General features: G+C 36.7%; 5 protein-coding genes across 8 annotated transcripts; 4 read left to right on the forward strand and 1 right to left on the reverse strand.

Moving 5' to 3' along the window:
• Positions 1 to 284: 284 nt before the first annotated feature.
• On the reverse strand, positions 285 to 2,947 carry LOC18044535 (anther-specific proline-rich protein APG). 2 transcript variants are annotated; one of them, XM_024185376.1, is made up of 3 exons: positions 2,405 to 2,947; positions 1,113 to 2,107; positions 285 to 996 (listed from the first exon to the last, which is right to left on the reverse strand). In XM_024185376.1, the coding sequence occupies exons 1-3, from the start codon at positions 2,913 to 2,915 to the stop codon at positions 496 to 498; spliced, it is 2,007 nt and encodes a 668-aa protein (XP_024041144.1). In that variant the 5' UTR covers positions 2,916 to 2,947; the 3' UTR covers positions 285 to 495. The 2 variants fall into 2 exon arrangements, with proteins under 2 accessions (XP_024041144.1, XP_006438155.2); XM_006438092.2 differs by having other exon boundaries at positions 1,113 to 2,947.
• A 1,311-nt stretch (positions 2,948 to 4,258) lies between these two features.
• Positions 4,259 to 11,673, forward strand: LOC18044536 (coiled-coil domain-containing protein 18). The gene is made up of 8 exons (XM_006438094.2): positions 4,259 to 4,746; positions 4,860 to 5,156; positions 5,256 to 8,570; positions 8,804 to 9,659; positions 9,785 to 10,434; positions 10,683 to 10,830; positions 10,928 to 11,009; positions 11,175 to 11,673. The coding sequence occupies exons 1-8, from the start codon at positions 4,690 to 4,692 to the stop codon at positions 11,275 to 11,277; spliced, it is 5,508 nt and encodes a 1,835-aa protein (XP_006438157.1). The 5' UTR covers positions 4,259 to 4,689; the 3' UTR covers positions 11,278 to 11,673.
• Positions 11,674 to 11,969: 296 nt separating this feature from the next.
• LOC18044537 lies at positions 11,970 to 14,456 on the forward strand. Of its 3 annotated transcripts, none has more exons than XM_006438096.2 (9): positions 11,970 to 12,100; positions 12,191 to 12,319; positions 12,416 to 12,459; positions 12,558 to 12,827; positions 12,941 to 13,001; positions 13,330 to 13,454; positions 13,747 to 13,809; positions 13,911 to 14,035; positions 14,150 to 14,456. In XM_006438096.2, exons 2-9 carry the CDS (start codon positions 12,232 to 12,234, stop codon positions 14,283 to 14,285), a joined length of 912 nt encoding a protein of 303 aa, XP_006438159.1. In that variant the 5' UTR covers positions 11,970 to 12,100; positions 12,191 to 12,231; the 3' UTR covers positions 14,286 to 14,456. The 3 variants fall into 3 exon arrangements, with proteins under 3 accessions (XP_006438159.1, XP_024041766.1, XP_024041767.1); XM_024185998.1 differs by having other exon boundaries at positions 11,980 to 12,100; positions 12,188 to 12,319; XM_024185999.1 differs by lacking the exon at positions 11,970 to 12,100 and having other exon boundaries at positions 12,250 to 12,319; positions 12,424 to 12,459.
• A 3,531-nt stretch (positions 14,457 to 17,987) lies between these two features.
• LOC18044539 (regulator of G-protein signaling 1) lies at positions 17,988 to 23,045 on the forward strand. The gene is made up of 11 exons (XM_006438099.2): positions 17,988 to 18,250; positions 18,505 to 18,625; positions 18,736 to 18,799; positions 18,930 to 19,014; positions 19,569 to 19,642; positions 20,486 to 20,677; positions 21,086 to 21,174; positions 21,288 to 21,526; positions 21,782 to 21,906; positions 22,265 to 22,386; positions 22,476 to 23,045. The coding sequence occupies exons 1-11, from the start codon at positions 18,168 to 18,170 to the stop codon at positions 22,677 to 22,679; spliced, it is 1,398 nt and encodes a 465-aa protein (XP_006438162.1). The 5' UTR covers positions 17,988 to 18,167; the 3' UTR covers positions 22,680 to 23,045.
• Positions 23,046 to 24,050: 1,005 nt separating this feature from the next.
• LOC18044540 (very-long-chain 3-oxoacyl-CoA reductase-like protein At1g24470) lies at positions 24,051 to 27,107 on the forward strand. Its single transcript, XM_006438100.2, has 3 exons — positions 24,051 to 24,834; positions 25,653 to 25,722; positions 26,800 to 27,107. Exons 1-3 carry the CDS (start codon positions 24,161 to 24,163, stop codon positions 27,049 to 27,051), a joined length of 996 nt encoding a protein of 331 aa, XP_006438163.2. The 5' UTR covers positions 24,051 to 24,160; the 3' UTR covers positions 27,052 to 27,107.
• The last annotated feature ends 821 nt before the right edge of the window (positions 27,108 to 27,928 follow it).

Raw genomic sequence — 27,928 nt, forward strand, 5'->3', positions numbered from 1 at the left:
CGGGTGTCGTTATAATAACATAAGCTGCAAGTAAAACTTGAGAGAGAATTGACCCTGATTTTCGTGAAACAGTTTAACATGCTGGGTTTTGTGAGCATCTTTACTTCACCGTCTTCTGTTGATTTTAGTATTGTGGACAATTTTATATTCTAGGAACAAAAATTTCATGATATTAGCTGAGATGGGGGTCAATTAATATCAAGCACAAAAGTCAGTTTCAATAGAATCTAAGAGAAAACAGAATGATTAAACTTAAATGTGAAAAACATTGAATTGTAGGCAAAGGCACAGGCACTTGTTTTATCAGCTAGAAAACAATTGCGTTGTCTTTATTGCGAACATCATAATAAAATCAACGTATGTTCTGTTCCTGAGATACCAACAAAAAGAATTCTGAGACAGAACTTAATTATCGCTTCATGAATGCCGCCATTCAGAGCGCACTAAATGACCTAATACTACTCTTATGCCGCTTTTCTTCAGGGCATAGGTAGATTACATGCCCCTTTTCTTCTTAACGAGCTCCTGGAATGATGGTTTGCAGTAGCCTTGGTTGAGGAAGAGATCAGCTATGTGTTTATACATGGCTTCTGTTAAATGAATTCCATCCCAATGCATGAGCCTACTGGGATCCGTGCAGGTGGATGTGCCGATTGATCCGCATAAAGAATGCATATTGAAGTTCAGAGGACCACCTGCTCCACAGCATGCCTTGAAGGGCTCATCAAATTCATAATCCTTGTAATGTGTCAAGATTGTTTCAAATGCACGCCAGAAATCAGCATATGCAATGACACAATTGGGGTATTGTTTCTGCCATTCGAGTATCATCTTCTGGAGATTATCATTATGAGATTGGACCAATGCATTGCACGTTGATGCACATCCCATTTGATCACGATCAAATGCTTTAGATAGGAACATCTCTAACGGACAGCATCCCAATGGCGGTAGCCCTTGAACCACAATGTACTTTGCACCGTTGTCCAACAATGACTGTCATGCAAATATGGTATGAGATTAACAATGGTTCTTAACTGTTGGTAGGAACCCAAATATGGCCTAATGCATTCAAAATACTGAAAACCATCAAACGTATGACGAAAAATTACCTTTACAATCTTAGAAATTTGACCAAGAGTTAGTTTTGTAAGCAATTCGTGGGAAATTGAAGATCCAAATGTACGAGCATAGTCACTTCCCCCAATTTCACCAACCCAGAAGAGTGCATTTTCAATCTCGGCTTTGCATTCACTGTCACTCATTCCCTTGCATGCGACCTCCCTCATAAACCTGCGAAACCACTCTATTTGAACTTGGAAGTCCAATGGAATACCTTTCCACATCAGGAGATTGCCAATACTTTTAGCAAATAGATCATGGGAGAATGCTGTTGATCCAGCTACTGCAAAGTTTGCACCTGAAGAGAAGTTTGAGGAAGCTTGTTTATAAGGTGGCAAGTAAGGTATGGCCAGAGTCTCACAAAGAAAATCAACAACCAAGCGGCCATCACATTGCCTGTGGCCATACAAATTACGATGTCCAGGCAAACTTGAGATTAATGAACCAACAAAGGATTGAAGGCCACCCATCATGTAGGCATTCCCAGTGTCTGTGTATGAATCTCCAAAGGCAAATACCTTGGAGAAACAACCTTCATAGTCGTTGTTACTTGGTTTCGAAGGAGGTGGATTTTCATTGCTTTCATTTGGAGGAAGAGGGGGTGACTGCTTGTTGTTCTCTGGAGTTAGAGGGAAAGGAGGAGACTCATTGCCGTCACTTGGACGCGGAGGAAGCTCATTATTATCACTTGGAGGCTGGGAAGGCTCAGTATTATCACTTGGAGGCTGAGGAGGTTCATTGCTGTCACTAGGTGGCTGTGAAGGCTCGTTGTTGTCGCTTGGTGGTTGGGGAAGTTGATTGTCACTTGGTGGTTGCGGAGGGTTATTACTGTCGCTTGGCGGTTGAGGAGGGTTATTACTGTCGCTTGGAGGCTGGGAAGGCTTATTGCTGTCACTTGGTGGCTGGGGAGGCTCATTATTATCACTTGGAGGCTGAGGAGGTTCATTGCTGTCACTAGGTGGCTGTGAAGGCTCATTGTTGTCACTTGGTGGCTGGGGAGACTCATTATTATCACTTGGAGGCTGAGGAGGTTCATTGCTGTCACTAGGTGGCTGTGAAGGCTCATTGTTTTCGCTTGGTGGTTGGGGAAGTTGATTGTCACTTGGTGGTTGCGGAGGGTTATTACTGTCGCTTGGCGGTTGAGGAGGGTTATTACTGTCGCTTGGAGGCTGGGAAGGCTTATTGCTGTCACTTGGTGGCTGGGGAGGCTCATTATTATCACTTGGAGGCTGAGGAGGTTCATTGCTGTCACTAGGTGGCTGTGAAGGCTCATTGTTGTCACTTGGTGGTTGGGGAAGTTTATTGCTGTCAATTGGTGGCTGCTGAGGTTTATTAATATCGCTTGGAGGTTGGGGAGGCATATTGCTATCACTTGGTGGCTGAGGAGGCTTATTGTTGTCGTTTGGAGGCTGAGAAGGCTTATTGGTGTCACTTGGAGGTTGGGGGGGCTTATTGCTGTCATTTGGTGGCTGGGGAGGCTTATTGGTGTCACTTGGAGGTTGGGGAGGCTTATTGCCGTCATTTGGTGGCAGGGGAGGCTTACTGGTATCACTTGGAGGCTGGGGAGGTTTATTGATATCAGTTGGTGGCTGGGGAGGTTTATTGATGTCACTTGGAGGTGAGTTGTCATGATTAGACGGAGGGCATGGGCATGGACATGTACATTGGCGCTTGTTGTTATCATCAGTGGGGGGAGCAGGATCGGGCTGGCTCCCATCTTGAGCAGAGGAATGAGGGAATGTTAAGAAGACGATTACGAGTGTAATGTGGATGAACAGATGCTTTGAACTCATCTTTACGAGTGTACTTTTTTTTTTGTCCCCGGTTTCTGTTTGTGTTTGTGTTGTGTGGTGCGGTGTATCTAGAGATGAATTTATAGTCGGGAGGAATTGTCACCAATGAAGCCCCTTCGTTGTAGGAAAGCATGGGTCCTTATTGCTTGATATTTCTTTGGTCTGAGAGTTTAGCACTTCGTTCCTTGACCATGCAATTAACATTTGGTGAATAGTTGCTTGATTTTGGGCCATATTACACGTTTGCGTTTGGTATTATCTGTGATATGGTAAAGCTTCAAAATATTCCAAGTTTATACTCATTAATAATTTCTATTGCTTCGTTGATATAAAATGGTTAAATAGAACTTTGCTAATGTATTTCTACTTGGGTCATTTCTTCTCTTCTCCAAACCTTAAACTTGTGATTCTCAACTTATATTTATTTATTTAAAAAATTAGTATAATGATAGAGATTAAAATATTTTTTAAAATTTAAATTTGAGTTCCAATTGATTTGATTGTAATTATCACATCAGCAACCAGCATATGCATTTAATTTCGATAAATATTAATCACAAAATCAATTCCAACAAAGATAGGGTCTCCCAAAAAAAAATTGATTATGTTTAAATTTGGCTGAAGTTTAAATACAAATGTTCAAATGATTTTTTTTAATGTCAGAATATAAATGGGATATTATTTATTTTTATAAATAAGAAAAATCTTAAATATGGTTATCTGACATTTATATTCTTATAAGCCAACATGAATAAAGAAATTATGTTTTTATTATTTAAAAAATAAGTATATTTAATAGAGATATTTTAGGAATATTATTTCCCATTTAGACCTTTTTTCATTCATATCAATGTTATAAAAGTTCACATTTTCTATTCATATATAAAAATTTGAAAATCATATATAAGTTAAAAAAGAGTAAATTTTAAAAAACGTATGAAATTAATAAAATTTCAAACTCTAAATATACATGCCCTCAATATAAATGATGTATACATAACACGTGACATAATTAATGTCTTATCCTCTAAAGCGACCACTAAGTTTTAGATATCATCTTACATTGTTTTAATAGCATAAAAAGGTTTATTTCATAAAATTAATTATTTAAAATACAAACTCAGTTGTATCTATGATTAACATTTTATTGACATTTAGCTTTAGATTGTAATAAAAATACATTAAATTAGTGACGATCAATATTTTGAATTTAATGGTTAAGATTTTATAATTTCCAAACAAATTACGATTCATTTTGGACAATTAACAATATAAAAAGTAATAATAGCAGATTTATATATATTTTTTGTCAACCATTTTTGGCAAGGAAATCTATGATATTTTGGAAGCTTCATCATCCATTTAACAGTATTGCAATTGCAAAGCGATACACACCGTTTCAGAATTTCGCTGGGGCTTTCCCGAACGAACACCAAACGACAGCGTTTCTGTTCTGTAAAGCTGCGAAACGCTTAGCCGTTTTTTCACCGTTGCTGGTCACTAATCACTGTAGTGTTGTAACGATTTGATTTGCCAGACACTGTCACAGAACCCTATGAAATACGTAAACAATAAAAATTAGAAACTTAAAAAACTGGCGGAAACGTTAATCTGCTTCGCACCTCGCTGACAGATAACAGATCAGTCGCTAAAAAATCCCTAAACTTTTGTAAGTTTTTTTTTTGTGGGGGGTGGAGGGCGGGTGTCGTATTGGACACATTAGTCAGATCTGATTTCTGTTGAAGAACGAGGAATTAGATTATGATAGATAGAAATGTCAGAGAATTACGAATCAAACGGTCCAGATAATTCCGAATCGTCGGTTAATCGGGTAAGAATTGAATCAATCCGTTTTATTATTGATAAAGTCTACTAATTTGACCTTTTTTTTGTTCAAGTTGATGTGTTTTGATGTGTTTTTGTTATGTGATTGAATGAATGTAGGAAGAGGGAGATGTGGCTGGTATGAATTCGGTTGAGAGTAAAGACGATTTGTTTCTTGATGCATCAGACGATTTAGACGATGCCAGAAATGCTGATAATAGAGAGTCGGTTGCAAGTAACGAAGCTGAGCCTTCCTATTCTGAGGAAAATATTGTTGTTAGTGTGAAAGAGAATCAGAATCAGAATCAGCTTGTTGAAACTGACGATGGCTCTGGAAGTAATCATGAGCTGGAACGTCTGCGAAATTTGTTGGAAAAGACAGTCCGTGAGAGAGATAGTATTGAGAAGGATTATAAGGTGTGGTTACTTATTTCTGTTAATATTGGTTGATTATTTTTCTGTTGATAAGATAACTGGTTTCTAGTGATGATTGAATTTGTGTTGTTATGTTTGCAGGAGGAAAGAGAGAATTTTGCAAGAGAGCTAGCTAATCTTAGACATCAGCTTAAGGTTTTGACTAATAAAGATGGTGAATTGGCTGAGGGTTTTAGTGAGAAAGAGTTTGGGGAGAGTGAGGGAAAGAGACAGGTGAGTGATGCCCCATTGCATGAATTGCTGAGTGAATGCTCACAGTTTCTTAGAAGTGCTTTGGAAGAGCGTTCAAAGAATGAGAGTGCAATTAGGGAAATTAATGCCGTTCTATATAAGAAGGATCGAGAGATTGAGCATCTTAATGCAAAAGTTGCTGAAATTTTGGTATCGCATGATGTAGCTGCTGCTTATTTGAATTCAGCTGCAGGTATAACGTCTGAGGCTCAGATTGAAAAGGACCAGTATGTTGAGGTTGTTGCAGATAGGATGTTGTCTTATCTTGCAATGGTAGTTTATCAGGGGGAGTTGATGGATAGTTCGATTAGTGGGAAAATATCTCATGTTGAGCAAAGCACATATATGTTGATTGAAAAGTATAATCAGATGCTTTATGAAATTTATCAACTGGGCCAGTGTTTGTCAAAGCCTGACCCTGAACTTAGAGTGCAAGAGCAGTTTGAGACTGTCTTTGCTGCTGCCCGTGATGAGTTACTCAATCTCAAAAGAAGGGAAGAGGAATCGGTTGAAAATCTAAGCCATTTAGAAAATGAAAATAGAAAATTAGTTGAACAAGCTGAGAAAGAAAGGGAAATGGTTGAGGCAGTGAATGCAGAACTTTCCAAAACGAAGACAGAACTTGAGCATGAGAAGATGAAGTGTACTGGTACCAAAGAAAAGCTTAGCTTAGCTGTGACAAAAGGGAAGGCATTGGTTCAGCAGCGGGACTCACTGAAGCAGTCTTTGGCTGATAAAACAATTGAGCTTGAGAAATGCCTAGCTGAATTGCAAGAAAAATCCAGTGCCCTACAGGCTGCTGAATTAAGCAAAGAAGAGTTCATCAAAACTGAAAATTTGGTTGCATCATTGCAAGAAACACTCCAGCAGAGTAATTTGATGCTTGAAAAATCTGAAGAAGTCCTCGCTCAGATTGATATACCTGAGGAACTTCAATCATTGGATATGGTGGAGAGAATCAAATGGCTTGTGAGTGAGAGACATGAACTGAAGGGAATTTCTCTGGACTTCTACAAATTGAAAGATGCTGTTTCTTTAATTGATGTGCCTGAAACTGGTTCATTTTCTGATCTGGAATCTCGTTTGGCATGGCTTAAGGAATCATTTTATCAGGCCAAAGATGAAGCAAATGTTTTGCTAGATCAACTTAATAGAATGAAGGAAGCTGCACGTAATGAAATAGACCGCTTAAGCGCTTCACTGTCTGCTGAATTACAAGAGAAAGATTATATTCAAAAGGAGTTGAATGACCTACTATGCAAATATGAAGAAATTGTTGAAAAGGCCAACAAAATCTCATTGGAGAAAGATCATATGGTGAGGGTTTTACTAAAGGAATCCGGAACATCAATGGAAGACCAAGATGTTGCCTCTCAGACTTCTTCTGATCCGACCGCAATAATTTCTAAATGCATTGGGAAGATAAGAGAACAAACTTGTGCCTCTTCTGATACTTCTGGCGCTGATTCTGAAATGCTCCAAACAATGCAAAGTCTCTTGTATGTTAGTTACCAGGAGTTGATTCTGTGCCAGCAAATACTTGAGGAAGATGCACTGGTCAGATTGCAGTTGAATGATCTATCAAATAAATTAAGAGTGGCATCTGAAGAATTTGGTGCACTGAAGGAGGAAAAGGAATCCCAGCAGAAAGATCTTGAACGATCAGAGGAGAAATCTGCTTTGCTAAGGGAGAAGTTATCCATGGCAGTTAAGAAAGGCAAGGGATTGTTTCAAGATCGAGAGAACTTGAAACTTCAACTAGATGAGAAGAACTCAGAGATTGAGAAATTGAAGCTCAATTTGCAGGAGCAAGAATCTACAATTTCTGAGTGCAGGGATCAGATCAATAGATTGTCAAATGATTTAGATTGCATCCGAAAGATGGAGGCTGATCTCATTGCTATGAAAGATGAGCGGAATCAGTTTGAGCACTTTTTGTTGGAGAGCAATAATATGCTTCAGAAAGTACTTGAAACTGTTGATCGCATCATTCTTCCTGCTAATTCAGTCTTCAAAGAGCCATTAGAAAAGGTCAATTGGATTGCAAGTTACATCAATGAATGCCATGATACCAAGACACAATTGGAGCAAGAGTTGGGAAATGTAAAACAGGAAGCCAGTGCATTGGCTAGCGAGTTAGCAGAAACCCAATCAACTATGAAGTCACTGGAGGATGCACTGTCAGTTGCGGAGGATAAGATTACTCAGCTTGCTGACAAAAAGAGGCAAGTAGAAGTTGGCAAGAAAAATGTTGAAGAAGAGTTGGAGAAAGCAATAGAGGAAGCTCATATCCAAACTAGCAAGTTTGCAGAAGCTTGTGCAAGCAGGAAGTCACTTGAAGATGAGATGTCAGTGGCAAAGAATAATATGTCGGTGCTAATCTGTGAGAAAGAGGAGGCTCAAGCTAGTGGAGCTGCTGCAGTAGTAGAACTAGAGCAAGTAAGAGAGGAATTTGCTTCTCAGACCAGTAAACTAACGGAGGCATATAAAACAATAAAGTCTCTTGAAGATTCCCTGGCCCAGGTAGAAGCCAATGTAGCAATGCTGACTGAACAAAATAAAGAAGAGGCTCAGGCTAGCGGAGCTGCGGCAGTGTTAGAACTAGAGCAAGTAAGAGAGGAATTTGTTTCTCAGACGAGCAAACTAACAGAGGCTTATACAACAATAAAGTCTCTTGAAGATGCCCTATCCCAGGTCGAAGCCAATGTAGCAGTGCTGACTGAACAAAATAATGTTTTACAAGTTGGCAAAACCACATTGGAGAATGAGCTGCAGATGCTGAAAGATGAGGCAGGCTCCCAGGCTGTTAAGCTGGCAGATGCGCATACAACTATAAAATCAATGGAAGATGCACTGTTGAAGGCAAAGAATGATATTTCTGTCCTTGAAGGTGAAAAAAGAATTTCTGACCAGGAGGTATCAGCACTTAATTCCAAGTTGAATGCATGCAGGGATGAGCTGGCTGGAACAATTGGCAGCTTAGAGAGCAGGTCGGTTGAGCTTATTGGACATCTTAATGATCTTCAAATGCATATGAAAGATGAGAGGTTGTTATCTGCAGTGAAATCGTGTTTTGAGCAGAAAATTGAGGGCTTGCAAAATATGGAACTCATTGTTGAAGATATAAGAATTGGTGTTGTTGGCAAGGGTTCAGCCGTTACTGAGGTAATATGAGCCTCTTCCAAACACCCCCCCGACCCAGCCATCAAGGGTTGTCTCAAACATTTTTCAAGCTTTACATTGTCTAAGCTTTACATTTTTCAAGTTCTCTGTTCTGTTGTCTCTTTCTCTAACATGTGCATAATGACATGTGGACACATTTATTCATTTTTATGTTTGGCTTAATTTGTTGACAGTTTCCTATTTTTAGCTTTATTTAACTTTTTAACTTGTTCCAGGGAAATTCAGATGTGACTAAATCCTTCATAGATGACATTGACAACATTGAGATGTATGATAATGAGGTGACAGTATTAGATGCCGATGATATAACTTCATGTTTTAGAAAGACTGCTGAAGGGTTCCAGATGAGAACCAAAATCCTTACGGACATGTTCGAACATTTCTCTGTTTCTATCGATGAGTTTATTGCTGCTCTATTGAGAAAACTGCAGACAACAAGGGATGAAGTTGTAAGAATGACTCAGTGCATGGATTCTTTAAGAGGAAAAGTTAAGAACTTGGAGGGGTGTAAACAGGAGCATGAGGAAGCTATGGTGCTGTTACAAAATGATGCTACAGTTTTATTGTCTGCTTGTATTGATGCTACAAGGGAACTGCAGTTTGAAGTCAAGAATAATCTACTAGAACTGAACTCTGTTCCGGAGCTTGAAAATTTGAACCGTGGTTTTTCTCAGCCAGAGAGCAAAGTTGATGGAGATGATACAACAGATCATCAGAAAAGCCTGCATGGCAACCGATACCATGAGGCAGCAGAAAATTTGTTATTTTCTGCAAGGAAAGTTCAGCCTCTTGCTAAATTATTTGAGATGACTAGTACTGTCGCAGCCTCTACAATTCAAGATTTGCAGAAGAAACTGCAAGACACCACAACAGCTTATGAAAAAGTTAAAGATGAAAGGGATCTACACCAAAATAAGGTTTCCAAGTTGGAGAGTGATGTAGATGCCTTAGAACACTCTTGTAAAGAGCTGAGGCTGAAAGTAGAGGATCTCGAAGCCAAAGAGGAAAAGTTGAAGGAAAATGAAGCAGAAATTTCATTGTTATATGATAGATTGTCAAGGAAAGAACAAGGTGAATAATTTCTCTCTCTCTCCCTCCCTATTTTTTTTTTTTGGTGGTTTGTTGTGCATGTCTATTTCACTTTTTCTCATTTATTAGTCCTCTGATAAGTTAAAGTTAATGCGGTATTGTTGCAGAGGCAGAAGGCCTTTTCCTGTCACCTTTGCAGATAAGAAAACTTGTTGACAAAATATCTGGGATTGAAATCCCTTATGCAGAGTCAGCTGGAGATGAGGAACCTGAAAGTTCAGCTATTGTGAAGAAACTATTTTCAATTATCAATAGTGCAACTAAGTTGCCACATCAAATAGATTTATTAGAGCATGAGAAACAAGAACTGCAGTCAATCCTATCAACTCAAACTGCTGAAATTGAACATCTGAAGGGAGAAGTTGAAACACACATTAGAAATAAGCCGGACTTGGAAAAGACGAAAATAGAGTTTGCTGAGTTCACATTTGGTTTGGAAAAAATTGTTAATATGCTGGAAAGTAATGAATTTGTTGTCAACCAAAAATCTTCTGGATCAAAGGGGCTCTTAGCAGTACTAGAGAAGCAGATTATGACCCTGCATTCAGATGCTGAAAATTCAAAATCCAAAGTCCAAGAACTTGGTAACAAGTTGCTTGAGAGCCAAAAAGAAGTTGATGACTTGACAACAAAGGTAGATTTACTTGAAGAATCACTTCATGGCAGGAGAGATCAGCCAGAGATAGTCCAGGAAAGGAGCATCTTTGAAGCATCTTCACTGCCCACTGGGTCAGAAATATCTGAAGTTGAAGATGTGGTAAGAATTCTTGTTCGAAGTGTGTGACACATGTTTTATTGGCTCAATGTTGGATAGAGTTTAAAATTGCAGCAATTTTAGTGTATTGGCATCTGTAAGCTTAGACTTCAAGGTCTGGTTTATGCTTTATTTGTATGACGACTTTGTTCTTAATATCTTATTTTATAAATGGCTTGCTACCTGCTGGATTTAAATAACAAAGCACTAGTTTGGCATTAGATTAACAGTATAAATTGCCATTCTTCTAGATGCAGGGAACACTTGGGCAGAAAACTCCTGTTCCCTCCGCTGCTCACACAAGAACTATGCGGAAGGGATCCACTGACCATCTTACAATCAATATTGATTCTGAATCTGCTCGTCTGATTAACAGCGAGGAAACTGACGAGGACAAAGGTATGCATCATAGTGTTCTCAGATTTCCCTGGATATTGTCTTAAAGGTCAGACAGTTTATACATTTCTTTTGCCATTTTTGTATCTCTTTCCTGCAGGCCATGTATTCAAGTCTCTTAACACATTGGGTCTAATTCCAAGACAAGGAAAGATGGTTGCAGACCGGATAGACGGAATTTGGTAAGGCTCTAATTATATTTAAAACTTTCAGACGAAGATATTATAGCTATTTCTGTATTTTTTTCCCCTAATATTACACTGTTCTCTTCTATATTCAGTTTTGAACAATATCCGACTGCTAGTGAATACTGTCTGTCTTAACTGAGTTGCCCTTAATATGTACAGGGTATCTGGTGGTCGACTTTTGATGAGTCGACCGGGAACAAGACTAGGTCTTATTGCCTACAGCCTTTTATTGCATATTTGGCTACTGGGAACCATTTTGTAACGAAGTCTGCGATCATCATCATCGTCAACGGCTGCTCCCATCTGGACCAGACCCACAGCATTTTCTCTTCAGCAATTGAAATTTGTATCATAGATAATTGTAGTGTTGTCATTTTTCTTTTTACACTTCTTTCTAACTGTTTTAAATCTGTAGTGTTGCAGGCGCCTAAGAATATTCATACCATTCATTCTTTGCAATCGCATTTTAGGGTTGCAAAGAAACCAAGCTCAAAGCTTGTTACAATAATTTGTATTTATCCTTTTCTTTTTCCTTTTTCTGTTTCCGATTGGAATATTCAGCATTAGGTTGTACTTTATAGTGCATGATATACTTATGGATGTAAAGAAACAACTTTTTCCTTGTAAGTTTTGTTTCAAAAATCTTCTATATTATTTACCTGTCGTCCCTGGTGAAGTTGGCAACTTATTAACAGTATCATCCCAAAGCAAGGTGTTGCGTTGACCCCTGTGATTGGTGAAATGAGGTTTTGAAGGAAATTATTATAGAACTGAAGAAAAATTACCACGGCGAGACCTTAACGGTGGATTTTAACGTCATGGACCTTAGATAGCTAAATGTCCAAAACTGCCCTTCAATCATCCACGTGTCAGAAAGCGGTGAAGTTTGAAAAGATAACGGATAACTGAAAAACAAAAGCAAGGGGGTATACGCTGATACACACACACACACACACACACACATTTCAGTTATTGGTTTCTGGTTTATTTTTCCAGCCTTATTCTCCACTCCTGGGGATGATTTTCATGTCTAAGTTTCCTGTCCTAGCATTCAAAAATAACCAAAAGCTGCTTTAAACCAAAAGGTACAGATTCTCTCTACTCTATTGTCCTCATTCTATTCATTTTTCTTTTTAAATCATTTTACGATGGATAAAAGAACTGGGATTCAGCAGATGAAAGTGCATCCATTCGGTGTTGGAGGCTAATAGCAATTATGGGATCACTGGCTATAAACCATTGCAGCACCGTAACATACCGTGCTTCTAACCGCCACCCACTTTGTCCAGATTCTGCCTCGATGAGTATGTTTGAATTATTGTATTTTATTTTTCTTCATATTGTGTAGTCTTGCTTCTCGGTTAATTTGTTTGTTCAAAATTTTGATACATTTTGTTTAGGAGCAAAGTTTATTGGCCTTCATAACGCTGGAAAATCACATAACGTGAGATTTCTCATCTTGTTTTTAGTTTAACCTCAAAGCTAATGGCACCGACCAAATTCTAGTTCATTGATTGGAGACTGGAATTTCTATTTTTGAAGGTTTTAAAATTTCGGATGAGGACTTTTGCAAGTAAGAAGTCGGTGAAGAAACTCAAAAGAGATAGGCAATTGCGTTTGGCTGAAAAAGGCAATGGGGTAGCAGAAAGGTCCGGCACTGAAGATGATTATGTTAAAGATGAAAGTAAGGAGTCTTCTGATGATAATTTCGCCTCACAGACATTAGTAACTATTCCTTCCAGAAGTAATGTCCTCCAAGCATGCACAGTCACATGTGGGTTGATAACTGCTTTGGGTGTAATAATCCGACAGGTTTGTCCTTTCCTTAAGAGAGAAAAAGAGAAATTTGTGGGTTGAATTTATGCATGGCTTAATTTTATCAATGTTCTGCATTTTAAATGTTATCCCATATTTGTAATTTATAGGGATCTCATGTTGCCTCTTTGGAAGGACTGCCATTTCTTGACGGCTCTACGGAAGTATCATGTATAAGTTTCATGTTCGTCTTCTTACGCTAATTGATGGTCTGAAAGTTTATTTTTATTAACCTTGATTAAAAGGACATATTCCACATTTTTATGCACGGAAATTAATATTTAAAGAGTCAATTTCTGTGTACCAAAAAATAAAAAATAAAATAAAATTTCATTTTGTTCTTTTCATATTCTGTATCCATGAAGTTTTAGAAATTTCTTTTGGCTGTGGAATCATCTTTTGAATGTTTTTTATTCACGTATTTGTCAGCTCTTCTGTTATTGACTGGATTTAGCTGTTCCATTGCTCTGAATAGTCTTTATTTTCCCCGTGTGTACAGTTGATTTTGAGCTATGGCATCTTGAGTTGATAACAGGATTAGTTGTACTCGTATCATCGTGCCGATATCTATTATTGAAGACATGGCCGGATTTTGCCGAGTCTAGTGAAGCAGCCAATCAACAGGTAGCTCAACTCATTCCTTCACCCCCCCCCAACCCACCAAGAGAAAAAAAAATAGAGAAACATAATCGAACTTGCCACAAGTCATTTGTCGGTCATTTATCATCTCTATTAATGGCCATACACATTTTATTATTACCAAGAGTTTGTGTTTACTCAACACACAGCCCATACTGGTTATCCCAATGGTACCAAGAGTTTGTGTTTACTCAACACACAGCCCATACTGGTTATCCCAATGGAAGAACGCACAAATCTTTATTGAACTCAACTGATATGCTGTTTTCAAATGCAGGTACTTACTTCTCTTGAACCTTTGGATTACTTAGTTGTTGCTTTTTTGCCTGGTATTAGTGAGGTACGTGAGCTGTGTAAATTACCTTTACAGTTTTGGTTCCCATACTTGTTTCTACATTCAGCTAATAGTGGCAATGCTGTATGGGATTTTGGGCTGAGCAGGAACTCCTCTTCCGTGGTGCACTGCTACCACTTTTTGGAATGGATTGGAGGAGTGTCTTGGCAGTCGCAACCGTATTTGGTGCTCTACACTTGGGCAGTGGTCGAAAGTACTCCTTTGCTGTCTGGTACTCATCTTCTTTAATTTAATGGATTCTCCAAACAAAGTTTGACAATTTAAAATCACCAAAATTAAACTATCCCATTCATTTGCAGTCATGATCTTCGTTTACCTCTTTCAGGGCAACGTTTGTTGGCTTCGCATATGGCTACGCGACAATTGTATCCAAGAGCATTGTCGTGCCAATGGCTTCTCATGCTTTGAATAATTTGGTTGGAGGAATTTTGTGGCGCTACACATCAAAATCATCAAAGTAGACAATACCATATGCGTAATACCATCAATCGAATTTACCATAAATGTTAGAAAATGACTTTAAAAATCTGTAATAGAAAGCAAGAGACATTTATTTTTCCAGATTCTTTAATCCCTTAGTGTTACTTTCTGAGGACTGAGAATTCTCTCCTGCACTATAGCATAAATTTCCTTAATTTTTGTTTTTTTTTCCTTAACGATTTGACTAAATCCAAATCCTACTCCTAATCTAATGAGTAGGCATGGTAAAATGGTAAGCTGGTCTATGCATACATAGTTTGTTTGACTCACCATCAAGAATAATTTTAAAATCCTTTGAAGTTGGCTTCAATATATGGTTAAATGTATGTGCTTTCAAATGGCCTTTAGTTTGAAGCATGTTATGAAAAATTATTTGAATTTTTCATGAAATGTAAATTCTCTCAAATAACTTTGCACTTGACGCAAATTCTGAAAATGTACTTTAATATTTGACGAAATGTAGGTGTATTTAAAAAGTCTAAAGAAAATTTAGAAAATTAGTTAAATTTTTTATGAAATGGAGGTATTGTCAAATGGATTTAAATTTGAAGTAAATTTTGAAAGTTATTTCAATATTTAATTAACAGAAGAGGTATCAAATCATTTTTTTTCTCCACCTTTTTCTTGTACTTCTTTTTTCCTATCATTTTGTGAACTTATTAAAGACATCATGTAATTAAAACTTAATTTAATGCATATATGAAATACAAAAGAATATATTCTTTGATATTATATAACTTGTGTCATTAAGCAAAAACTTTCTTTTTGACTATATTTATATTGCTCCATGTTTGATTTTCACATATTGCACCTCAAACAAACATCATTTTTTTCTAATATAGGTACTAAATTTTGAATTTTTTTTTCAGAATTATTACTAAAGAATATTAGCATATTCTCCCACAATTGTTATCACACTTAACAGTCATGTTAATTTAAATATAAGATCCATCTATGTGTGGATGGGAGATAGTTGAGGGGAGGTCAGTGAAAATTACCCTTTCTAGAACAACCAACCCAACAGTCAAACGCAATAAAATCTTTAATTAACTCCCGAGATTACAAATAAATATAAAGATTTAGATTAATCAGTTAACTGATAGTCCCAAACGGGTACGAAGAAAACAAATGCAGGGGCAGTGTTGGTGTTCTACACTTGTCACTTGTGCATTGGTCGAAAGTACTCTCGTTTGCAGTCTGCTATTCATCCTCTTTAATTTAATGGATTTTCTTTTTCCTCTTTTCCAAAGTTTGACATTTTAATTAAGATCACCACAAAAACTATCCCATTCATTTACATATTTATGTTTACCATATCCTATAGTTAGTCTCCATCATGGAATTACTGTTGAATGTACAGTCATGATATATATATATATATATAGAGTGCTGTTTTAATTCGGGATCTCGGATTGAAACAATGTCTGGGAGAGAGCTTAGTGGCCTTTGGATTTAAATCCAAAGACCACCTGTGGCTGCACATGGTGGAGCCCCAGTCAAACCAAAAAAGTTAATAAAGTGATGTTTCAATTCGGGATTGGAACAATCTCTATATATATATATATATATGGGATCCCCTATCTTACATGCATATAAGATACATGCCTCTCACATGAATAATGTGTGGGTCCCACATATACACTATTCATGTGAGAGGCATGTATCTTACATGCATGTAAGATAGAGTTTGCCATATATATATATATTTACTTGATATCTTCTTGTATCAGATTTGATGCTTAAAAGTTAAAACCAGAAAAAAAAAAAAAGAGAGTCTAATATGAGCAAATAATATATCCCTTTTTAACCCTTCTGCAAACAGTTTGTTTTCTCGTTGATCTGTGAACCTTTCTATTTGCAGCAGGAGCTATCAATGAGGAATCAAATTTTAATTTGGAAGTTTGAATGAATGCGCATAATTTTTTGTAATTGCTTGTTCATTGGTATCACAGTTAAAAAGTTTATCAATCTCTGTGTAACCAAAAAGGGAGTCCATCCAAAAAGGGCACATAATCAGTCCAATATGCAACTAAAGAATTCAATCAATTCTTATGATTGGTAATTCGTCATCACAATGTATGGTAAGAAAGAAAAACTACATACATTTTAACTTAACTCCGTGCGATTAGAAAGAAAAGTTACATACATACATCAATCTTTGATAGTTTTCAAAAAATAATAATAGTAATAATAATAAACATCACTATTTGAGGTGTAAACCGATCTTCTCCAGGGGATTCCAGAATCGGGTTCCTCGAAAAGCACCCATCGTCACTTTAGCAGCATCATTGTCATCTAAACTGGGATCAATCATAAAGCTCAAGCAACACCCAGCAAGATCTTGTAATTGTTTGAAACTCTTGAAGTTGTCTTGGATAACAACGTTGCTTTCAATCTTGTGCAGTTCCAAACGAGCAGCTTGTCTTTGGGATTCAAGTTGAAGCCTCCTAGTTCTAGTACTATGATGACGTGGCTTCTCTTGCATCTTCTTGACCAGACGCTCTCCTTCCAGTTCTCGATCACCTTTGATAGTTAGTCCAATCTTCTCCAGGGGATTCCAGAATCGTCTTCCTTTGACGGCACAGCTTGTCACTTTACTAGCATCGCCATCTTCAGTTATTTTTGGAACAATCACAAAACTGAAGGAGCAACCAGCAAGGTTTTCAAGTTGCTTAAAAGTCGTCAAGTTATCTTGAACCTGAAAAGTGGCATGCTTCTCCATATTCTCAAGTTGCAACCGAGCAGCTTTTCTTTGGGCATCAAGTTGAACGCTCCTTCTCCTAGCCGCCGCCGCTTCGTTTTCATCTTCATGATCTTGATCAGATCGCCGTTCCTCTTCTCCTTGCAACTTCTGGTTCACTCCATGAGCGTCATCGTGAATGTAGTTTTGGGCTTTCAAAATAGTATCAGAAAATCTGAGTTTGAGCAAGGCCGCGCGATCAGCGACACCATCACTGCTGCAGCCAGTACTTGTGGTCTTGCGTTTCTTCTCCTTGTTGTTTATGGTGGTTTTTCGATCAGCATGATGGTGTATGCAACGACTACGCTTACCAGAAGGTAAAGATGAGGGGATATCGGCTATCATTAACGTATATATACGCTGTGCATCTTAGTTTAGTGAGTGATAATATAATGGAAACAATTTGCTTTTCCCTGTTTTATGATGGAGGATCTACGTATTGCTTTCCTATTAATTTGATTTAGCTAGGTTATCCTTCTTAGTTCAGAATTTTATTTAGTAGCCACTTCTCTGTTGCCTATAAGGTTACGTTATAGCATGGTATCCTCCTATCGTAGTGTAAGTCAGGTCATGTGCCAAAAAGGTGGCAGAATTGGATCAATATCCCACCCTTCCTTCTAGTGTAAGTAGTGTTACTTTTATTTTGCTGTTTTATGTAATGTAGGGTAACTTGCTGATCAATATATTGACTTTGTGGATGTAAGTTTTCTAAGGGAAGGAAATTTGGGGGGGCTGGGCTCAACACTTTTGTCATAATTCTATCTCTTAATTTAAATTAAGAAACAAGTACGAGCACGTGTGTGTCTACATTCGGACCATTTGCAACTCCAGGTCATAGTAATCACTCCCAGACTAGGCCTCCACGTGTCCAGTTTATGAGCTCAAGTGACCCACCACCAAACTTCTTACAAACTTTATCCAGTCAACCGTCACGTGGGAAAAGGAGACATCGTCCGTCGGAGGAAGTTCGAATTTCTAACGAGCCGCAAAACGACCAGACAAACAAACCACCCACATGAAGTCTTTAGTTAACTCAGAGATTACAAACAAATCAATACAGAGATTTAGATTAATCAGCTAACCGATAGTCCAAACGTACAAAGCAGAAAACAAATGCAAGATCATGGCAGGCTCAGGCTGTGCTGTCAAAGGCGGCTGCCCCACTGATTACATAGCCCTCGCCATCGCTTCCCTCTTCTTCATTCTGTAAGTTTTTCTTCTTCTTCTTCTTTTAATCTTTACTCATCATTTCTCCTTTTCTTTTTAGCAGTTGGATTTTTAGTATTAATGTTTTAAAGTTTAATAATAGTGGCTCTGTGTCTGATTACGACAAGTCTCAATTTTTTAGCAGTGATTCCCCATTTCAATTGGGCAATATTCTATTTGATAGTTCGGTTTTTTTTTTTTTTTTAACTTCTGTTTTGGGTTCTCTTTATTGATTGGTTTTGTTCCTTTTCAAGGCTTCTAGCAAGGTTCATATTACCCTTTGTCGTTCACAAGGTTCCTCGTACCAAAAGCAGTGGCTTTTGGATTCCGGTGATTCAAGTCTTTGCCAGCTTTAACCTTCTGTTATCTTTAGTGGTGGGCTAAGCTTCTCATGTTTCTTTTATGTACCTGTTTATTAAAATCTGTGTTATGGGCAATTTAACAATATTTGTTTTTTATTTATTGGAATTGTTCTCTTTATGCAGCTGTCCGACAATTTCTTGAAATTTCAAAGGAGGCATTGGTGGCAGTCTTGCTACATCTGGGGAGGTGCTTTGCTGCTACTGTTGTTGTTGTTGTTGCTAGAACATTTCTTGTTGTATTTTATTCTGTCAGCGGTCTCTTTCAATGTGAAACTTGATTGTGTTGTAAGTGAAGATGTGGTATCTTTTGCTTTCAGTCTGGATTGAAGGTCCTTTAGGATTTGGTTTGCTGATGAGCTGTCGCATAGCACAGGCCTTCCAACTTTATTACATTTTTGTCAGGTAAATAGCCTTCTTTCAAAGTCAAGAATTTAAGTTGTTTTGTACTGATGAATGAACCATTTCTTCAGTTAGTGACCTCGCCTAATTAATCTAGCCATTTGGCTGCTAGATAGCCCCGCATATATGTATACCAGCTTTTAGACAGGCATACATGCACATTGGAGAGATCACTTGTGCATAATTCTCTTGTAAAAGCTAAAAAAGATGAAAAAAAATTTTAAGAGTTAATTTTGTCTTTGACAAGATGATGATGAGAGCCGGTGGGTTTAACCTTTGCACAAATTGCATGTTGTCAGTTTGCTGACAGTGAGACTTTTTTTGACAATGAATGAAGCAGCCTCAAGCACTTAGAGGGATTCATTTCTTTTCAATTAATCCAGCTTTGCTGCAGGCTACATGCACATTTCATTCTCACACATGCAACTGAAGAAATATCAATTTTTTTAAAACCTTTTTCCTAAAGTGTTTCTTAATGACAATTCAGATTTCATTACCTGCAGTTTTGACACTATCTTAAGTGTTCTTGCTAAATTTATTTGCTTTTGATATTTCAGGAAGCATTTACCACCTATCAGATCATATGTTTTTCTACCCCTAGTTCTCATGCCATGGCTTATTGCTGCTACATGTAAGAATCTTTGAATAGTTTCATTTAGTTTCTCCTATGTCCAAATTTCCATGGTGGACTTATTGTACTTCTTCAATGATATTAATCAAGGCTGTGAGCAGTAATTTTCCAAATGAGTTTATGATATTTTTTTTCTTCCTTCACTCTGTTTGCTGGTTTATGTTTCAATTATATTTGCTTCCTTTGTTCTTATTCACTGTTTTTGTTCCCTCTAAGCATATCATTACTGAACTAAACCTTAGCAATGGTATGCCATTTTTCACGTTTCTCTGTCTTTCTCTCATTTATTTCTGATATCAAGCCTTGCATTTTACATTCATACTATGGTGCCAAAGTAATCTGTAATCATGTTCTGAAATTAAGGACTCCAAGACTAATGCAAATGTTGCTTCTTGAATAGTTTTTTTAATCATATCAATAAGTTCCAAGACCCTAGATCTTTTTTCTATTTCTTACCTTTCCCCTTTTATTTTCCTAGTGTAGGCATTGGCTGTCTATTGTTGGATTGTTTTTCAGCATGTATATCCACCTTAGCCTCCCTCTACTAAGAATGTTTAATAAAGGTCTTAATCCTTTTTCAAAATTCTTTGACCATCTATTAATTTCTCTATGTTTTCTGGTCCAACCTTAATGACACAGTGACTCGTATTCTTGTGACTGCACTATAATGTATCAATAGGTCATGCAGTATTTTGAATTCTTCCTGGTTTGTATGAGTGGATAATTTTAATTGTTTTAGTCAAAAGCCTGTTTTTAGTTTTTGAAATTATTGTTGATGATGCCATTTTCTTTATCTCCATTATAATTTCTTGTTCCTAACAGGAAGGATTATTTATTCTGTAGTTATCCAAGTGATGAGGCCTCTCAACGATCGGTGCCACATGAGAGTTCATTGGATCATTCCATTCTTGTTCCTCCATGTAGTATATGTTGCCTCTTTGGTTGGATTCATGGCAGCAATTCGGCATATAGAGTTTAGGTTTGATGAACTAAGGGACCTCTGGCAGGGAATAATTGTTTCAGCCTCATCTATTGGTACACTTTCTTCTAGGTTTTATACAGTGCTGAGTAATTGGTTTTCATTTTTTTTACTTTTTAAACTTTTGCGTTTGATTTGTTGCTGTTGTCAGATGATGATCTCATGCTTTTTAAATCTTAAGTCATCTGGCAAGCACATCTGTCCAAATCAATCAAGTGGTTGTGGAATGAAAATTTTAACCATCTTTAATAGTTGGCCTTACTTATATAGTTATAGGTTTTGACAAATTTTCTCTGGTTATCAAACGCATTTTTTGAGGTATTATCTCTGGTTGTAGGGAAAGTATTTACATGTGAATTATGATAATTAGCCAACACAGATAATTGATACTAGCATGTTATTTTAACCCGCTATGTCTTCTTGTTGGCATGCCTTTATTAACTTGTGCCCTCTTGTGCTTTCAGGTTTATGGGTTTTTGCCTACCTTTTGAATGAAATTCATGATGATATCTCATGGCTTCAAGTTGCATCCAGGTTCCTGCTGTTGGTTATGGTATGATTTGTAATAGATTTGTTCTTTGCATCTGTAAAGCACCTGCAGTCATTGAAAATTCTAGCGTTCCAGCATATCTGTAGTTTTGCTTATAATTTTCAGGTTTTCTGCAGGGAGGCATTCTTGTAGTGGTTTTTTTCTCTATATCAAGTTCAGAGCCTCTACTTTCGCAAATCAGCTTAAGGAAAAGGGAACCTAAAGAATTTGAAACAATGGGTCAGGCTCTGGGAATACCTGATAGCGGACTGCTATTGCGAAGAGAACCTACTCCTGTCATAGATCCTAACGAACCACTGGATAAGCTTCTTCTCAACAAGAAGTTCAGGCAGTCCTTTATGGCATTTGCTGACAGGTATTCTATTCCTTTCCAAGCTCCACCACTTTGGAATTTATTTTCTGCAAAATTCTTTTGAGGAAATTTATTTAGTGATACTATTACTATATACAACTTAGAGGGCTGATGATATCTTCCAGCTTCATATATTGTGATTTACTTTTTTGGCAAAATTTCTCCAGGCTCACTTTTGTTTAGAAACAACTGGAGATAATGATAAGTACACTAGTTTGGTATTTGATTTAGGTGTCTCTGTTTTCCTCTTGATTTTAGTTGTTTGGCAGGAGAGAGTGTTCATTTCTTTGAGGAAGTGCATGAACATGGAAAAATTCCAGTAGACGACCATGTCAGAAGGATTTACATGGCACGGCATATTATTGAGAAGTACATTGTTGCAGGTTTGTGACTTATTTTCTGGAGGTTTGAGCTGAACATTAATCAATTACTTCTTATGCATTACCTTCAGTCTTAGTTCTCATTGCGAAGAACAAGGTGATACCTTCTCAAGTTTCTGAGCGACAAATATAACTGTTGAGAATCCTCTTTGGTATGAGTAAATTCATGCTTTATGGTCTGCTATAGATTTTTGTGCTCTAACCTAATGTTCAGGACTATAATGATTTGGTTTGTTTTGGTTCTTGGTGCTCAGCAGTTCCCACATATCTTGTTTACCTTCAGGGATACCTTTTTCATTTTTCTTCTACCCTTTTTTTGGTGGGGGAAGTTTGATATGTCGCTCAATTTTGCATGCCACAGGTGCTTCAATGGAGGTGAATATATCTCATCGAACCCGGCAAGAAATTTTAACTACTTCCAATCTAGCACGCCCTGATCTCTTTAATAACGCCATAAATGAGCTAATGCAGCTGGTGAAAATGGTCAGTTGTTTACTAAGTTTTACTTTTATTATGGATTCCCACATCAAATTTATCTCTAAAGTTTAATGTTTTTCTTTATTATCATGAAGAACTTGGCAAAAGATTACTGGTCATCCATGTTCTTCATCAAGTTAAAAGAAGAAGCCAGCATGAGAGCAACTGGCCATGAGCTGGAACAGATGGGCTGGAATTTCTCTCCTAGGTGGAGTTCTGTACATTGTGCTGATGATCCCTTTCACGACGAACAGTTTTCCAAGGGCTCAGAACATAGTAGTCATGATTTAGACCCATGAAGTACCAAGAATTTATATTTATGGTGGTTACCAGAAAATCTCACTCTTGACTCTAGACACATATTTGGTACATATTTGTCAAGTATTTTGAAGCTTTACTCTTTGACTCTAGACACAATAGTTTACTAGAACCTGAAAGATAGAACAGATGGAAATACAATGTATGCGTTACATTTTTGTTCAGACACAACGAAGAAATCCACACGAAATTGTTACTGGGATGATGGTGCACGACGAAACTGGAGATCAAAATCGAGCAAGGCACTTGTACTGTTTGATTTGGTGCAAACATTGTTGCCAATTTTGTTGTAATGTTTCATTGGTGACATAATGGAATTCCTTATCACCCATGCCATTTTAATTTAATATTCTTCCCACGGCATTCCCATGATTGTTGAAGTGACTTGAAAGAATTAATATCTTCTTGCTGGAGCCCGTAGACATGGATGCTTGCAAACATAGATAGAAGTTTTACCTTGGTTGATTTGCCAGTTTAAAGAGTCTTGTTTAGTGTTTGTTGGCCTTGAATGTCTTGATATTGATATGGAGCCAAAACAATTGCAAGACGTGTTTCGATTACTACCAAAAGCCGTGCATGTCACACTAAACCATCGAACTCTAATGCTGCCGGGACTGGCATTGGGATTGGGTTTGGGATTGGTACAGGGACCGTGAGTTCTCTGCTGTTTCTCGGGAAATGCAGTCACTTAATTGTTTGATCAAATATTGGTGACGTGTTATCAATTTACTGGCTACGAATGCAGAGGACATGCAGCCTGATGGGGTTGTTGAGTAGATAAATGCTTCACGCTTCGCTCAAGCAGAGTTATGAACAGTTAGGCAGATGAGAGTAAATTTAAACTTACATTTCTTCTGAAACGCACGAGGTTGAGGTGGCCAAAACCCAATAAAAAGCCAACAAGCTACCTAGGCTAGGGTATCGATCGCTTGCTCTTTTTGGGACTCTTTTTTGTTATTTATGGATCGTTGTGTACTGTGCAGATTTCATGAGTAGTTTCCAGTTCCAAGAAAATTATTTCCTCCCTGTACTTCTTACTAACGCTCCTACATTAACCATTTTTCTTCTTAATTTCACTTTGTTCAATTTAATTTTGGTATGATTATGTTAAATCATATTTACGATAAAATATAAATTTTAACTACACACCTAAAATAATAAATAATAAAAAATTAATTATAATTTTAATTATGTGATTATAAAAATATATTTTATCTTAATTATAAAAATATATTTTATCTTAAAATAATTCCAACGTAACCTAACCCTTTAATTTTATGGCTTCACTTGTGTTACGTGGGTCAAAATATTCCCACGCTGCAGAATTAAATCTGACGGTGATGGTACAAAATATTTAAAACAAAGTTGTTGAGAAAGAGTAATTTAAGACAGCCCAGCTCTTCTAAAATTAAGCTGAAGGGAAGGAACAAGCAATGTTAAGCATCCTACCAGTTTCGGAAAAATGTCACCAATTATTAATTTCATCAATCAACTTATCACAATATCCCGGCGGCAGCAGCAGCAACCATGGCTAGTTGTTCTTCCAGTAAGTGCACTCGGTTTCATCATCCTCCTCAAACACTCGATGTCTCTTCTAAAATGTATCTACATCACATTTCTAAGACAACCCAAAAACCTCAAGAGCTATGGTTCTTGGGCTCTCATCACTGGCGCCACTGACGGCATTGGCAAAGCATTTGCTCATCAACTAGCACAGCACGGCCTAAACCTAATCTTAGTCAGCAGAAACCACAACAAGCTCGAGAAAATCTCAAACGAAATCCAGGCCGAAAATCCCAACACCCAGATCAACATTGTCGAGTATGATTTCTCTTGCGACGTCGTTTCAGCCGGTAATATTAAGGCGATAGAGATGGCCATTGATGGGCTTGAAGTTGGTGTTTTGATCAACAACGTGGGAATTACATACCCCAAAGCCATGTTTTTTCATGAGGTTGATGAGAAAGAGTGGATGGATATTGTTAGGGTTAATCTGGAGGGCACAACTAGGGTCACCAAAGCAGTTTTAACAGGGATGCTGAGGAGGAAGAAAGGTGCTATTGTTAATATTGGTTCTGGTGCTGCCATTGTTGTGCCTTCACATCCTCTTTTTGCTATCTATGCTGCTACAAAAGCGTAAGCACTACTAATTCTTTATACGTCTGCTTTTTAGCATACCTCCAAAAAAATGTTTCGCATTAATAGATTTCTGACACTGCCGACAGTTTTGAATAACACTAAGAATTAATTACATAAGAATATCGAAGTGATTTTTAAGGTTTTTTTAATCATTATTTGAGTTCAGATTATAGAAGAAGTAGGAACTCAAAATTTGATTTCAACTTTATTCACTTTTTTTTTTTTTGTTATAAATTATTTAACTACATTTGTAGATCTAGAAAGCACTATTTTCTTCATGAAGTCTAGAATATATATTCCCCAACTCCTTAATTGAGTTTTCTTACCTTTTTAAGTGATCAGACAAGACTGTATGCCTTTTTCTTAATACTAAACCAGATGTGTGAATGAAATAAACAAATTGTTTTCAAATACTAAATACATTTTGGTAATTTTGTGAGAATCATATCTCAATTTTAGCTATTAATTTAATTTGGAAAAAAGAAATTGATCGTAAAAAGAGTTATTGCCGACAAAAATTTCGAAGGAGTAGGTAGCATTTCTATAAGTTATGCGACAGGCCTCGTGAGCATTAAGGTATATAAAAATGATATGGCGTTCCTCCCCCTACGTACAAGGATTAGGTAACGCCACATGAGAAACAACAATATAGAGAAACAAAACCTTCACTCTTGTCGATTCAACGTGGCTCAAGTACCCAATTTCTGTCGTATACATCGATCATTGCTTTTGTTAGATTGATCTTGTCATATGTACAAATTCGTTTTCTTAAGCTGCATGAGGATGAGGTGATTCTCAATTTCTTACGCATCCAGGTACATCGATCAACTCTCGAGATCACTGTATGTGGAATACCAAAGATTTGGAATCGATGTGCAGTGTCAGGTAATCTGTGCAATGCAGCAAATTAATTAAATCAACGTTGTCGTGCATGCATGCAGGGAAGTAGCCATGATTTTAATCGAGCTATGGCACATTTAAAATTAAAGATGACTCGAATGCGTAACCGTACGTGCGGTAAGTTTTCATTTGGGAAACTGTGTTGTGGGCCCCCACAAACTCCAAATGGGAGCTTGCCACATGCACAATCGTGCTCCTTATAGAGTGCGTCTGCATACATCTAATTGAAACCCTATTTAAAATATAATACACTTCTAAAAATTTAGATAACAATATATAACATTACAATTATAATATTCATTGATAATAAATTTACTTATTACAATTGTTCTAGTTGAAAACTCTTCAATGAGATTTTATGAGTTGAAAATAATTTATGATAGTTTCATTATCAATATAAGCAAAAATATATTTTTCAATATACAAGACTAGGTTATTACTTAATTTACTCTTAAAATCTTTTAATACTAATAAAAATATTCATATATTGCAACACATAGAGCAAACATGAATGCATGATAAAATTATAGATTTTAAAACTAGACAAAAGATTAATCAAAAAAATTAAAAGTTAGAATTAGGTAGATTTACAACTTAGGTAGACTTACAACTTATGGGTCAATGTTGAAAGACCAAATAATTGATTTTGCTTGAATAGAAAACAAAAAGATTAAAAACTGGTCCATTAACCATTATACTAACATTTTATTATGATTTTTTTTAATATTTGTTCTCGTGTCTTTAATTGAGTTTCATGAAATGTTAATAACTAATTAAATTATTTAGAATTAGACATTTAAACTAGGGACAGTATGAAATATTTTAAAATTACTAGAGTCACTTTCAAATTTTACAATTCAGCTGGGACATTTTTCATAAATAACGAATAAAATACAAATTTTTAATATAATTATAAATAAAAAAATTAAAAGCCCCAGCTGGTCCCATGCTGGCTCCGTCCGTGCGTGCGTGCATGCATGCTTACTTTAATAGATTTAGGTATTTGATCGTAAGTCTAATTACGCAAGGGGCCCGGTGATTAATGTATGCATGCTATGCCAGGTACCGTTATATGTTGCAACAAAGATGGCGTCCAGTGTAGCGTCGATAACGAAGCAAACGCTGTTTGTACCATCGCCAGAAGATTATGCACGAGCTGCAATTCGCTGCATTGGGTATGAACCGCGGTGCACCCCTTATTGGGCTCACTCAGTACAATGGTGCTTCGCTCGCTTGCTCCCTGATTCCCTTCTTGATGCTTGGCGTCTCTCTATAGGAATCCGCCGGAGAGGAATTAATGCTGACCTGACCTGACCTGAGCTCTCCGTCAAAGTCTAGCTTGATCAATAAAATTTCCTACCACTACTATGTTGGGATTATATGCTATTCATATCATATTGATTTATTTATTTATAATAAATAAATTTTATGATTAATAAAATATTTGAGATATTTTTCAAATATATTAATTGCATAATTATTTTTAATAAAGTCTATTTATTCATATTATATATATTTATGTGATCATTATACAGATTCACAAAAGAACCAAAATATAAATACAAGTTATCTTATGACTAAATAAATTGAGTTCGCAGTTGGTAAATAAAGTTGTGTGCTCTATTTATATTTAGATTGTAGTAAATTCATTGAATAATTTGTCTTAATCATGTATAAATTTACTGATATAATTTGACTACATTGAATTTGATTATATATGAGATTTAATTAACCTTGAAATGACTGACAAACTTATTAAATCACATAGACATTGATTTTTTTACATCTCAATCTTGAGCTGACTATAGTTTCATATTTGTGATTGTCATTTCATTTGAGTTACCCATGTGTGTGACATACATTTATAGTCAAGATTACCTGATATCTTAGTGGAAGCAATTATAAGTAGTGAGATTATAGATTAACAATATAGAATTTGTACAATACATCTCTTGACATGTTTTCGGTACTTAATTATAGAACTCTCTTGCCAGAGTGTGCCAATATTATTAGTATGTTGAAAATGATCATTAAAGAAAATTAGTAAGTGTCAAGGAACAATATATACTTAAATTGATTGGACAATTGATATATCAATTTAATTGATGATGTGGTATAAATGATTGTTTAGTAAAGAAATCAATAAGGCATGTTTCAAGAACAATATCTTCGATAGCATATAATTATGGAG

Source organism: Citrus clementina, unplaced genomic scaffold, assembly GCF_000493195.1.
Source record: "Citrus clementina cultivar Clemenules unplaced genomic scaffold, Citrus_clementina_v1.0 scaffold_4, whole genome shotgun sequence".
NCBI classification, from domain to species: Eukaryota; Viridiplantae; Streptophyta; class Magnoliopsida; order Sapindales; family Rutaceae; genus Citrus; species Citrus x clementina.